Here is a 13,689-nt window from a genome sequence, read left to right as displayed (position 1 = left end):
AGAGTATATTTATTGTTGTTATATTTTGTGTTATTGAGCTGTTTTGATTAGCGATTCTTTTACAAATTTTCTGCTGCAATGGAAAATTAGAGTAAAAGCTTGAAAAGTTTTGTGATCTGATTCAAAACTTGAGTTTGCTTGTGGTGTAAACTTAGTTATAACGAGGTGAATTTTCATTTGATGAAGAATTTACAGGAACATTGTTGAACGGAGATTATGATCAGTTCATGTTGAGTTATACCACCAAATGAGAGATGGGTGCATTGTGTTTTTCACTTGATAGTTTTAATTATGTAGGGTTGGTTTTTTTTGCGATTGGTTTCATCTAAAGACCAATCAAGTCTATTTCTTGATGTAGGATTTGTTCATTAAGCGTAGACAGTAGTGCAGTTCTTCCAAGTTAGCTAATGTCATTGCCTCTTTAATGAGGTTACTCTTTGCTTTGAATTGCAGACGTCTTTACCCTATTGATTTTTCAGGCTAGTATCTTGTGGACTCTTGGGTTGCACTTCTGATGCACTATGCTCTCATGGGGAATATTGCCTTAAGTTTTTTTTTTTTTTTTTTAGCTGGCCATAGACATTGTAGAGCCATTTCTGCAATTTAGGTGATACGATAAGCATATTTAAGGAGATGGTCTCTAAATGAACTCTTTTGAAGCAAAAGATTTTGTAGAGTCATTTAGACAGGATGGTCTGTCGCTCAATTGGAAGCATGAGTGATATTTAACAGTAGAAAAATCATTGAAAAGCTGCATTTAGGCCAATCCACGTTAGGTGTTTGAAGCCCCCTAAGCATGCTTTGCTTCGCCTGGAGTGTCAGTCTGCTCTTTGTAATCTCGGTTGACATTGTTATATCTTTTATAAGATCCTCTACTGATTCAAAATCTGATGAAACCTTCCATTGCAACCTTCTCTATCTTTTTCGTGCCATTTCACATTAAGTGCTTGCCGCATAAAACCCAGTAGCTTTAATCTCACATGCCATGCATGTTGTATTGCTATCATGCTTAGATTTTACAACTCATTTTTGCGATAGTCAATTCTGTACTTTAACCCAGAAAAGCCTATTGAGTTCCATGGTCACAGCAAGTACTTGACTCAGTGAACCATGACAGTTGGAAAGGCTTATATATTTTGAGCTGGAATTTTATGGAAATAAATTGAAGTCGAAGATGTGGTAATCACACATGATTGTGATATATAAAGGAATGATTTAGTTGTCTTACAGATCAAAATACCAAAAAAGAAAAGAGACATAAAATCAAAATACCAAATGCATTTTATATTTAAAATCTAGGAATTTGACAGCCCCATCCTCCTTTTGTTACATGGTGTTTTTCATATTTACTTAATTTAGTCAAAGCAAAATCTTTTGTTCTTTCTATCAATTTGATGAATGAGAGTGTGTGATATATCAATACATACATATTGCATAAATAATTTCAAAATCAATAACTATATTATATTTTTAAAATATACAACCCTAGAATAACTTTTATCCATTGAGCATTTACCATTTTACTCAACATCATCAAATCATTAAAATCGACTTTGTCCCCATACTTTGAGTTTGCACTCGGAGATCATTTTTTGTCTTATCGAATAAACCTTTGCACACCTCAATTACCATTTAATCAGCCCAAGCTCCATAGAAATTGTTTATGTATGTTTGTGACGGCTACAATGGCCTGTTGTCGGCTATTGATAAGACGAACAAGGGGGTGTGATGGGTTTGGATCAGGAGGCTAAGGGGAGTATTATCGTGGAGGTGGAGAGTGTTGTCGACTTTAGAAATATGCCTACTTTGGCTTGAGTTGTTGACACTAGTAATGGTGTGGCTTGATTTTGGCCATATCTTGGGAAGATTTGTGGGGAATGGCTCAAACGATGAGTGGGATCTGCATTTGGTATGTCGCCACCGCCAACTAGTTGACCGTCGATTTGCATTTGGGGTGTGTTTGCTATATTTCAAACTATAAGATTGAAGAAAATTTGTCAAGGGTTTGTTTGCTAATATTTCAAACCTTTGGTCATCGGTTTGACCTATTAGTCAAACTAGTTAATCCGGTCAACTCGAGACTCGACCACTTTGCATGGTTTCACCCCGAATTAGTTTTTAAAACATTGCCATGGACATGATTTCTAGTAAATATTCGATATTTTTCTTTAAACGGCCATGGTTTAAATTTGGTATTTGCCACTTGTCATGCATTTAAAAGCGTAGCACCAACTTTGCATGTTGCGTGGTCCCCTAAATTTTTGTGCTTAGGGTTTTAATTGGACATGATTAAAAAGGAAGGCGATGAATAAGTGCCAAATAATCGTACGTGCGTAAGACAAGAAAGGCGCGTATTCGCCGATTCCATCATTTAATTTCCCCCCCTTTTTTTTTTTTTGTTTTTTTATCCAACTTTTTCTATTAGCATTTTGTGAAAATAACCCAAACTTTTTGTTTTTTGAAATTGTTTTCTAAAACATTGTTTTTTTATAAAAATATCACAAACAAGATAATTTTGTTGCAGCCATACCCCTGAATAATAAACCCGTATATTTTACTTTCTTTAAGAGAAAAAGAAAAAAAACAATTACATAAAGAATTGTTATTGCTTAGTTGAAATTTGAAACTAATCATGTTCTTGTTAAAGTTTAGTAATCTTTAATTTTTAGATATTCTTTTTATCGAGGTTTTGGTGCCATTTTAACAAGAAATATATAGATTTTAAATAGAGTTACTTTAACTTAAAATTTTGACACGAAGTTCTAAATATTAGTTCTATTCAAATTTCAATATAAATTATTTAATACATAAAGTTTAAAACACAATATTTAATATTATCCACTTGACACACTTTTGGATTCAAGTAGATTAACACATCAAAATTAATGTAAAATAAACCAAAAATTGAAGTAAAAATATTTAAGCATTTATTGCCCTTATAATGCTTGGATATATAATTGTAAACTAATTCATGAAAAATTTAGAGTGAAATGATTTGAAAACTTATGAAATATATTATTAAGTTATCACACCATTTAAACAAAACAAAAATGACTTATTATACAATTTAATTCATCATATATTTAATATTTCCTATATAATTTAAAATTTTAGTGTTTAATATGTATTCTAAAAACACATGTAGAAAATATTAAATATAAATTTATGATATAGAAAGTTAAAATAAATCATTAAACTAAATTACTTCTATTTACATATTTAACATTTATTATATATCATTTTTAACAGTCTTAGCGCTTAAACATTTTGGGACTGTTTGATATAAAATTTAAATATATTTTTTGTTTTTAAAAATAAAAAATACAATAAATCTTATGAAAATGCTTTTAGTAGAAATAAGTTGAATAGTTTTCAAAAACACTTTTGGAATATAGTCATAAAAACTAGTATAAAATAAAAAAAAATTAATCATTTTATAATCTTATATAGTTTTTAATTTGAAAACAATTTGTATTAAAAATATTAACATACTAATTCGATATTTTTTAATTGTATTTTAATTTAAAAAATTAATTTTTAATGACAAATCAAACATACCCTTAGCAAAATCAAATAAATATAGATGAAGTATTTAGAAGAAAAAAGAAAAAATAGAGGTGGCTACACAATTTCACAAACAAAAGGGCAAAAAATAATAATAATAATAATAATTAATTAATTTTAATAAATTTGGGCAAAACTTCCCTCCACATCCATCCGAACTAAAATTCCCTCCTTCCCTCGTTTTCTTCTGTTCTTCATCTTGTTTACTTCACTTCTTTTTTTCTCTTTCAGATCTCATTTCCTTTCATTTCAACTCATTTTTCTTCATTTCTTTTTTTTTTAAATTGTCTTTTCTTTTATTTTCTTCTCGTAATTTCTCCGTCCATGACCGGCGCCGCTGCTCGAGCCTCCACTCGCCCGGCGCCGCGGCCGCACCATCCGCCGCCCGCAGCCGCGCCGATCGTTCCGCCAATAAGGCGCCACTTGGCCTTCGTCACCACCAAACCTCCGTTTGGTTTTTCCGATGATTACCATCACTTCTCCTCTTCTGCCGCAACTACTCGCCGAGCCGACGATCACGAACCTGAAGCTATTGTTGTTAGATCTCCTGTTAGTTTTTTTTTTTTTTCTTTTAACTTGTATTTATTTTAGTGATCTTTTTGTTGTAATTCTAAAAGAATTTGGATTTTTTTTTCCTTAAATAATTGTTTTGTTTGACTTTTGTGAATGCATTGTTGCGTTTATACTCGATTTTTTTAACAGTAAGTTTAAATTAAGTTGTGGCTTGTTTGTGTTTTACTTGATTATGAAGTAATCGCTGTTTAATTTGCTTTGATTATTAGGGTTTTTTTTGCTTGATGACACATTTAAATTCAGTTCAGTTTAGCGTTTTTGTTTGCTGAATTGCTTAAACTACTGTGCAATGAGTAATCTAAGTGTTGTTATATCGTTATGTGCCGTGCCTAGGATTAAGTTCATGTGTAAGATTCTACATTGCTAGTGTGAGAACTGCTAAATAAACATGAGGCCTTCTGATTTAAAAATTTGAGAGCAAAAGCCTGAGGAGCGTGTTGCCATCTTGTTTGGTGAGACCAGGTTATTAAAGTTTTTATGTGGTGCCTTGAATAATTCAAGGTTAAGATTGGATGTTTTTTCGTATTTGTTGATTGTGTTGGTATGCTTGTATGTTTCTGTGGATTTTGTAACTATGATGTGGGGCTGCGATAAATGATAGTGTAATATGGACATAATATTAGTGATCATACAATTGCCGTTATCTATGTGATTTAACAGCAAATAAATTATTAAGTTGGAACACTTGTGTTTAATAAGCTTTACGCGTGAAGTCGACAGCACATAGGGTTTAAAGTAGAGATGTTTTACTAGTTTGTTGTCTACTTTGTTAGCTTCCTGTTTTTAATTAATCTGGGATCCTGCTTATGTTTCTCAGCAAGTAAAGAGGAAGAATGGAATGAATGACAATGAGGCTGAATTCGGTGATTGGGCTAGCAGTCCTGGATTCGCTAACTTGTCCATCTGTCCCTTCCAGACTCCTGTATCAGCAAAAGGGGCAAGGGTAAACAACAGGGTAAAGGCCACGAAGGGCAATAGATCAACTCCTCAGACTCCTATGTCAAATGGTGGTGAGAAACTTTATGTGTTGTCATTTTAGGATCCTCTGATTTGAGCTTTCTAAGAGATTAACCAAATTAGATGGTGTAAATTAAATATGCTTTACTACAGAAAAAATGGGTTTTAAGCTGAATTACAAGTACTTTAACAACCAGCATCAAGGGGTGAAAAACTATAAGTAGTTTATGTCAACTTGCAGGTTCCCCATCTACTCCTACTCCAGCTGGCAACTGCCGTTATGACAGTTCCCTAGGTAATCCTGAAAGTCTTGGCATTTATGACAGAATTCTTTATATTCCATATTAGCTACTTATGTATCTCTGAACCTGTTATCTATTGCAAGGCTGACAATATATTGCTTGAACTTCCAGGGCTCCTGACAAAAAAATTCATTAATCTCATTAAGCATGCTGAAGATGGTATGCTTGACCTGAACAAAGCTGCAGAAACTTTAGAGGTGAGCATCCAGCTCATTAATCATGAATAATGCTGGCTTCTTTAATGTACTTATTGATGGTCGTTTCTGTTGTGGATTAACATAGGTGCAAAAGAGGCGGATATATGACATAACAAATGTCTTGGAAGGAATTGGTCTTATTGAGAAGAAGCTCAAGAACAGAATACGTTGGAAGTAATTATAAGAATTTGATGTTATTTTTCTTGTATTTTAATTTGATCTAAGACATGGGAACTTATTCAAGAATCAATCAAATTGACTAGGGGAATTGATAATTCAACAACAGGGGAGTCGGATGGTGATGCCTCCATTTTACAGGTATGTGAAAGTAGATATTCATATTTTGACATGCAGACAATGGCAACTACTTTTTTTTTTTTTCCTATCATTATTATTATTGTTTAGAATTTTCTGTGTTCCTTTATCTCATTTTGCAAATTTGTACAGAATATCCTGCATTTCTGACTCATCTACCACCTCATTTTTTGTAACATAATAGGGGGAACCAGAAAATGAAAGAAAAAGAGCTTTATTTTAGTGGCTTTTCAAGATTGACAGGTTTTTATTTGATTGTCTTTTAATGCAGGCTGAAGTTGAAAGTCTTTCCCTGGAAGAGCGCAGATTAGATGACCAAATTATGTGGGTTATTCTCTTGCTAGAGTGGTAACTTTCGCTATACTGGATTTTTATAATAGTGTTGATTCTTCAACTGTTGCAGGGAAATGCAAGAAAGATTGAGGGGTTTGAGTGAAAATGAAAACAATCAAAAGTAAATCCTCTTCCTCACCATGTGCCCTGGTCCTGTTAATTGCACTTGTGTTTACATGCACAGATAACATTTTCTTTCCTCTATAACTATTCCAGGTGGCTTTTTGTGAGTGAAGAAGATATCAAGAACATACCCCGTTTCATGGTTAGTCTTTTTTTTCCTTTGCTACATCATATTGGATGCTTTTATAACCATATTCTAGTTTGGGACTAGTGTCAAAGTTGTTTAGCTTATCTGAAACTTGACATGTTTTCATCAACTCCGGCAGAATGAAACCCTTATTGCAATCAAAGCTCCCCACGGAACTACACTTGAAGTCCCTGATCCTGATGAAGTGAGTTAAGAGCTGAAAGTTTAAGAGGAATTAGTGTCATTTACTATCATGATGTAACTAATGCATGTGTCATTGCTGTACGACAGGCTGTTGAATACCCACAGAGGAGATACCGGATAATTCTTAGAAGTACAATGGGTCCTATTGATGTATACCTTATTAGGTAATTTTGCAATCCAGTCAGGCTGAGATTTCTGCATGCTCTTAATGACTTCTCTTTGATCTTTCATGATATTTAATTACATTGATTGCTGGATGATTTACAGCTTGAGATCCTTTCCTGTTTATTTGTTTTTCCTGAGTCATCCTTTTCTTTTTTGGTGCTCTCCAGTCAATTTGAGGAGAAGTTTGAGGAGATGAATAGTGCTGAGCCACCTGTAAGCTTCCCACCTGCTTCCAGTTCAGAGTTTAATGAAAACCAAGTGAGGGAGATGGTCCCTGTGGAGAGCAGTGGAAATGAAATTGAACCTCAGGCACAACAAGCTCATCAAGGGTGCTCTGATCTTAATTCTTCACAGGATATTGTTGGGGGAATGATGAAGATTGTTCCTTCAGATGTTGATGTAAGTGCAATTACAGTTAGTAATCCTTACAGCTTTCTTGTAAAGAAATTGTTGATTTATGAGAGCAATATTCAGTTTCTGTCAGAAATTATTTACAATTTCAGTAATGAGGAACCAGATACCATTTAAAGGTTCAAGTTTCGATTGAGTTGGGAAATGTCCTTCACATGGCATTGCATCTGAGGCTCAGATATGAAATAGATTTCAAGCTAAGTAGTCAAAAGCCTGGACATCTTCAGATAAACGAAGATGCACCCTAAGATGGTGACATTGAGATTCTGTCATATCTACTAGGTGTAACTTAGTAATTTTGTCTTTTGATCTAAATTCTCATGTTGGTTTCTAACATTTTTATATGCCAACCAGGGATCTGATTGCCTAATTCATTTGGTTTAATCTTAATTCGTTTGCGGGAGAATATCTTGTTTGTAACTCATCTCTCAATACATTTCAATTTCTCAAAATACTCGTAAACTATCAGTAACAGAACTAAGATACATGGAGTTCTGAACATATTCTAGATCTTTTAAACCTCATACATCACAATGAATGAAAGATATGTTATTCTACTGTGTTATTTTTCTTCTCCAATGCTTAGATCACTCTGACATACATGTCTCATTGTTGTTGCAGAATGATGCCGACTATTGGCTTCTATCAGATGCTGATGTTAGTATCACAGATATATGGAAGACAGACTGTATCCTTCATCTAATATATTGCTCCTTTCTTTTATCTATGGTCCCTTCCCTCCCATACCTTCCTCTTATTAACCTTCATTCAGTTCAAAAAACAATTGTTGAATCCTTAATTCCTTAACTAGCAGGTGTTGAATGGGGCGGAGTAAATATGTTGCATGCTGATTTCGAAATGTCTGATGTCTCTACTCCTAGGGCACAAACTCCACCATCTAGGATTTCTGAAGTGCCATCTTCTGATGTTAACAATACCATAAGATGATATTTTATATATCTAATAAGCTAAATGCGGAGACTTGTCCAGTAATGTACCATGTCTACCAGTTAAGAATACTAACGAGTGAACAACGTACAACTCGGGAATTTGTGGAAGAAGTTGACAGATGAACAGGAGATTATCGCTGTGCCTGTACTGCATAGCTGAGTAAATTTTTTGACCCATGGTTTAGTATAAATAAACTTTATTTGTGGAATAGTAAACAACATTTTTTATGTAGGTAGCACCTTCGATTCTGTTATTTGAAATATGAAAGGCAGTGATATCTAAATGTTGTGATGCAGATAAGCTGGGTAATCAGGTCATTAAAATTTCTGGCCTGGATTGCTCTGATGTATGATATTGAAAGTTAAATCATTGGTATATTCTTTGATGTAAGAATTTGACTTACCATTAAGGTGTTATAGATTAGAGCTGATCTTTTAGCGTTGTTCTATCCTCTTAACTCAAACTGCATATTACATTTTCAACAGTGGCTGTTGTTTGATCTCGTGTCAATTTTGGAAGGTGAAGTTCTCAAATTTAAGTTTTTCAATTATCCCTGTAGAAGATTCCAGAGTTAAAACTTTAATTACAGTTAGTTGTGGAATTGGAATTGCTTGTTAGACTTGATTAAATCAAGGTGGGAGTTACTGTTAGATAGAAAGCCTTCTTTAAATTAGGGATGACACAAAAACCTGAAGGGATTGGTCCGATTGGATGCTTGAAAAACATCGGTCCTGTTTGGGTGGGATGGGAAAAGTATACCCTGAAATCAAGGATCGGGACACTGGTGGGAAAGCAGAAAACCCTCGAATTCCTTCCTCGTAAAAATGTATAATTTAAAAAAATATATATTTCACTTAAAAAAATAAAAAAAGGCCAAGGTTCAAGGATTTTTCAGTATGGGGTCGGGACTAGGGATAGATATTGCTTTCCTCTACAAGGGAGACGCGCCTCTGCCCCCGCTCCCAAAAATTTGACGATGGCATTGGGTCGAAGGGGATTAGGGAATACATCTTAACACGGATGGGGCCGGAGATGAAGGTCCTTGATTTCGTCGTCGGAATTGCGAACGTCATTTTAAATGTCAATTTCACTACTTATTATTCCGAAATTAATGCATGAACTCATTTTTTCTGCAAGCAATTTGTACTAGCTATTTTTCTAGGCCACAAAGTAAAAAAACCCCTCAAAGGAGAAAGCCGAGAGGCCCCAAATTAAAATCAACCACAATTTCATTTGTTGGGGGACCTTAGGTCGCTGTAATATGATTAGTTAACAACAATATGAAAGAGGAGTCCAGCAGCCCAGCACTTTCTCTTTTGTTTTTGTCTTCTATCTCCTCCCATGAGTCATCTTTTGATGGGGGATTAGCTTGTCCCAATTCACGGTTGAGATGTCAAATTCATGTTGCGACTCTTTTGGCACATGCCCTCTCTCTCTAAAGCAAATTCTCATTTATCTACAAAAGACCCGCTTTGTTGGCTGCCTCTAGCAAAAGTTTAATTTCAGCTTTTGATGAATAAATACACTCCTACTTCTACGTAAACCAATCAAAGGGATTGTGGCAAATTGTTCTTAATTTGTTTTTCTGGTGAAAATAAGTGTTGATACAAAAATCTGCATCAACTAGCGAGATCCGATCGACCTTGTCGGGATCAGAACTGATGTGGGTGTGATTAAAGATAATCAGCAATGAAGGTATAAATATGCAATAAAGTAAAAGATAATGAGAGTTTATAAAGTGGTTCGGCGAAGTAAACTCTAAAGCCTACGTTCACTGTTTTGTATTTGCGGTGAGAGCTTACAATGTAAATTCTATGAACATTTTGTAAACCTTTTTTCATAATTTGAGAGAGTTTATATACAAGATTTGTAGGAAGGAAAGAGCGAAAACAAAAGGATTACAATTGATCTGAAATGTAATTCCGATATTCTCGTGATTGGGCGCTGGGATTGCGCAAAAATTACTGTTGATTTAATCTTTTTCGCAATATCTGGGATCTGAGATAATTCGGGAATTGATTGAATGATTGCTCGGATTATTCACGACTAGCTTCTACTGGGTTGAGCTACAGCTCGACAAGCTTATGCTGAGTTGATCAAACATCGTTGCCAAGCTAGTTCTAGGTCGAGCTATATCCTCATGATAGCCCAAGCTTGGCAGAAAAATCACACACAAGATCTGCCCCCTAGTGTTCGATGCTCGTTTCGAGCTTCAAGACTATTGCTCGATTTGATGTCAAGCTCAGTCTTATCAACAGGCCTCCGAGTATAGGTTCGATCGAGCTTCAAGGGTCGACCTTATGTCTGGTCGACGTACTCCACACTTGGGTCTTTATTTCCTGCAATGCCTGACAAACTCAAAATATAAAAAGTTAGGGCAAACATATAATTTATGTGTGGTCATGTCGCATTAAATGCGGCAACCTTTGTCAGTCACGTTTCGTGGTGCGGCAACGGTTATCAGTGTAGCAGTCTGACGGTTTGTTGCCCCTAGCGGATAGTCGACACATGGCCACATCTAAAGACTGAGGTTGCTCAACGAATGAAGGGTCAAGATTCAATGCAACTCGACGGCTGCGATTAAACCCCATTCTTTCGTCTCCCATGCAAGCTACTATAAAAGGTGGCGAAGTCGTCAGAATCCTTATTCAATTCACGAAAGTTCTCTGGCGTTCTTGTGCATTATGCTACTGTTTTATTGTTATTGCGACACTCTTTCCGGCGAGTTTATTAAAAGGAAGTCGAGAGGATGAAGGTCGAAACTCAGGGAATGGCCTACGTGTATTCGGATGACTCCGAGGATGATGACGAGGGCTAGGGAGAAGTTGAGGAAGGCGAAGAGGAGATCGGGCTCAAGTTGGAAGTTGAGGATCCGGTTCCCCTAACCACACTTCCCCCGAGAGAGGCTCTCAACCTTGGAGATAGTGCTATCGTCCCTTTTGTCGTGGAACTGTCTCTTTCCCTTGATGGGGAGCTCCTTGGATCAGTCGAGGATTACCCCTCTGCTCCTCCAACAACCTAAGAGATTGTTTACTTTTTTTTCTTTTTTCTTTTTTTTTGAAACAATGTAATTGAACCTAATCAATATAAGAAAATTTTTCAACATTTCCTTTTCGAGCAATGGCTATTATATTTCTGCGGAGTCATTTCATTTGTCCTAGTTGGACTTGTAATATAAGATCCGAATTTGCTATAAGTCATGCGTAGCTCGCTTCTCGAGGAACTTTTTCGGATTTATGCGAGGAAATTTTATGTGCCGATTAACTTGGATTTCGAACTTATCGTTCTTTTCGAGTTTTTGGTTGTTGGCTTGAGGTTGATTTCCTTTGATGTGTTTTTTCCTTGAATTTTTTCAAGTTTAACTTCGTCGATTTAGGATTTTCCATCTTGATTTATGCGAGAAAATCTTATGCGATGAGTAACTTCGATTTTTGGACTTATCGTCCTTTTCAAGTTTTGATCACTAGCTTAGGGCCGATTTCCTTCGACGTGTTTTTTTTTTGAATTTTTTTAAGTTCAACTTCATCGATTTAGGATATTTCATCCTTAAAGAGTTGGATTTTGGCGTGGCTTTTTTGAGATAAGCTGCCTTTCCGAGACTCTTGACTTCGAGTTCTCTTTTGAAATATCATCGCTGAGGTCGCGATTTACAGGTCGGTAAATAAATGCTAATGGATTAAAGACATTAACTACGAACAAAGAAAATCATGAATAATACCTCTTTTATTGATCAAACGCTTTGGCCGCGAGTGGTCTTACAACGAATAAAGAACAGAGAAATAAGTGAAACCCGAGCTGCTTATTGGTAATACCTTCGCAAGTGCTTGGCGTTCCAAGCTCACATTATTGCTTCGCCGTTGAGGTGTTCCAGGTGGAAAGATCCTGGCGCTAGCTTCTCGGAGATCCTGAAAAGACCTTCCCATTTAGGTCTAAGTGCCCCCAAGTTTGGGTTTTGGATACTCTGGACGACTTTCTTGAGAACCAGATCGCCCACTTCAAAGTCTTTATTTTTTACTTTGGTATTGAAGTATCGTTTGACTCGCTGTTGATATGAGACGAGTCTTAGCTGAGACTTGGCCCGGTGTTCTTTGATTAGGTTTACACTCAGGTGGAGAAGATCTTTGTTTGTTTCGTCGTCGAAAACTTCTCTTCAGAATGAGCTTATCCCCACTTTAACCAGGACCATTGCTTCACACCCGTATGATAGAGATAACGGGGTTTCACCTATCAAACTCTTGGTTGTCATCCTATAGGACCACAAAGCTTTGGGCAGTTCATCGGCCCACCTCCCCTTCAAGGTGTCGAGCTTTTTCTTAATAGTGTGCTTGATAACCTTGTTCACAGCCTCCACTTGTCATTTGGCTTGAGGTCGATAAATAGCGGTGAAACTCCTCTTGATGCTAAGCTGCTTGCAGAAGGTCCTGAAGTCTTCACTGTCGAACTATTTCCCTTTGTCGGTTATTATTGTGTTGGGAATCCCAAACCGAAAAATAATGTTTTTATAGACGAAGTCCTTCAGCTTGTTCGACGTTATTGTTGCCAAGGGCTCGACCTCTTCCCACTTGGTGAAGTAGTCAACGGCAACTACTGCGAACTTAACGGCCCCTTTTCCTTGAGGCAAAGGGCCGATAAGGTCGATGCTGTTAGAGTAGATGCCCTAGAGTCAATCAATTATTATAGAATTGACTCTTTGTAATAATGTTCATTAATCAATAAAAGACATTTTATTCTATATCGCGTAAATCATTATTATTGCAATATGTATTGATATATGTCCTTAGAATGGTAGAACTGTGACGAGGGTATCAAGTGTTTCAAATCTTAATAGTGAGAACCCAATGAGCACATATGGTGGCCCATTCTAGAAACGTCCGTAGCCCCAGTATTATACTGAAGTAAGGGTACAGATAATACGGTAAGGCTATCATAGTGTTGAACGACCCTGTTGAAAGGCAGTGACTGATCTCACTTGTCAAGGTTGTTTAGTGACAACCTGGTGCAACATATGGGTGCTTGCTGTAGGCGAATGCACCGCAGCAAGTTTACTGGACAGACCCACCAGAGGATTCCATATGGATGGTAACCCTAGTGTCTATGGAACAAATCCTCTAACGAATGGTGGTGCATGTGATCCTTAGACTTGAGATCACCGGAGCGCCTTGTGCACCGATTGGTGTATTTTGACACTAGCCTAACGCAATTCTTTTCAAAGCTGTCAATACGGTGGTGATTAGCTGCATCAATGAGTGTATCAAGACTATGGTGGATTGACAAAGTATTCATCACTCTCGGGTACGGGAGAAGTTATCTCACGGCACAATTCAGTATATGGTAATGACACTAAAACTATGGCCACAATGGGATTGAGTTGTTGCTTTATCTGGATTATAATACAGGTCATTGGTCCAGAAACTGAATACATAATATCGAGAGTAACCGAAGGTTGACACTATTTATATGCCTTCGT

General features: G+C 36.3%; 1 protein-coding gene across 2 annotated transcripts; it reads left to right on the top strand.

The window, feature by feature from the left end:
* Positions 1-3,756: 3,756 nt before the first annotated feature.
* Positions 3,757-8,588, top strand: LOC116143861 (transcription factor E2FA-like). Of its 2 annotated transcripts, none has more exons than XM_031429312.1 (14): positions 3,757-4,113; positions 4,955-5,147; positions 5,336-5,389; positions 5,508-5,593; positions 5,679-5,767; positions 5,857-5,911; positions 6,180-6,232; positions 6,312-6,362; positions 6,458-6,506; positions 6,631-6,696; positions 6,783-6,859; positions 7,028-7,259; positions 7,893-7,959; positions 8,086-8,588. In XM_031429312.1, the coding sequence occupies exons 1-14, from the start codon at positions 3,889-3,891 to the stop codon at positions 8,217-8,219; spliced, it is 1,431 nt and encodes a 476-aa protein (XP_031285172.1). In that variant the 5' UTR covers positions 3,757-3,888; the 3' UTR covers positions 8,220-8,588. The 2 variants fall into 2 exon arrangements, with proteins under 2 accessions (XP_031285172.1, XP_031285171.1); XM_031429311.1 differs by having other exon boundaries at positions 3,758-4,113; positions 8,083-8,588.
* The last annotated feature ends 5,101 nt before the right edge of the window (positions 8,589-13,689 follow it).

Source organism: Pistacia vera, unplaced genomic scaffold (assembly GCF_008641045.1).
Source record: "Pistacia vera cultivar Batoury unplaced genomic scaffold, PisVer_v2 Contig433, whole genome shotgun sequence".
Lineage (NCBI taxonomy): Eukaryota > Viridiplantae > Streptophyta > Magnoliopsida > Sapindales > Anacardiaceae > Pistacia > Pistacia vera.
This window is presented reverse-complemented; position numbering and strand designations above follow the sequence as displayed.

Bases quoted from the DNA above. Each gene is read 5' to 3' on its own strand.
- LOC116143861 (XM_031429311.1), top strand. From the start codon at position 3,889: ATGACCGGCGCCGCTGCTCGAGCCTCCACTCGCCCGGCGCCGCGGCCG. The intron at 5,594-5,678 runs GTGAGCATCCAG...GGATTAACATAG, and splicing joins AAGCTGCAGAAACTTTAGAG to GTGCAAAAGAGGCGGATATA. The intron at 7,260-7,892 runs GTAAGTGCAATT...TTGTTGTTGCAG, and splicing joins TTGTTCCTTCAGATGTTGAT to AATGATGCCGACTATTGGCT.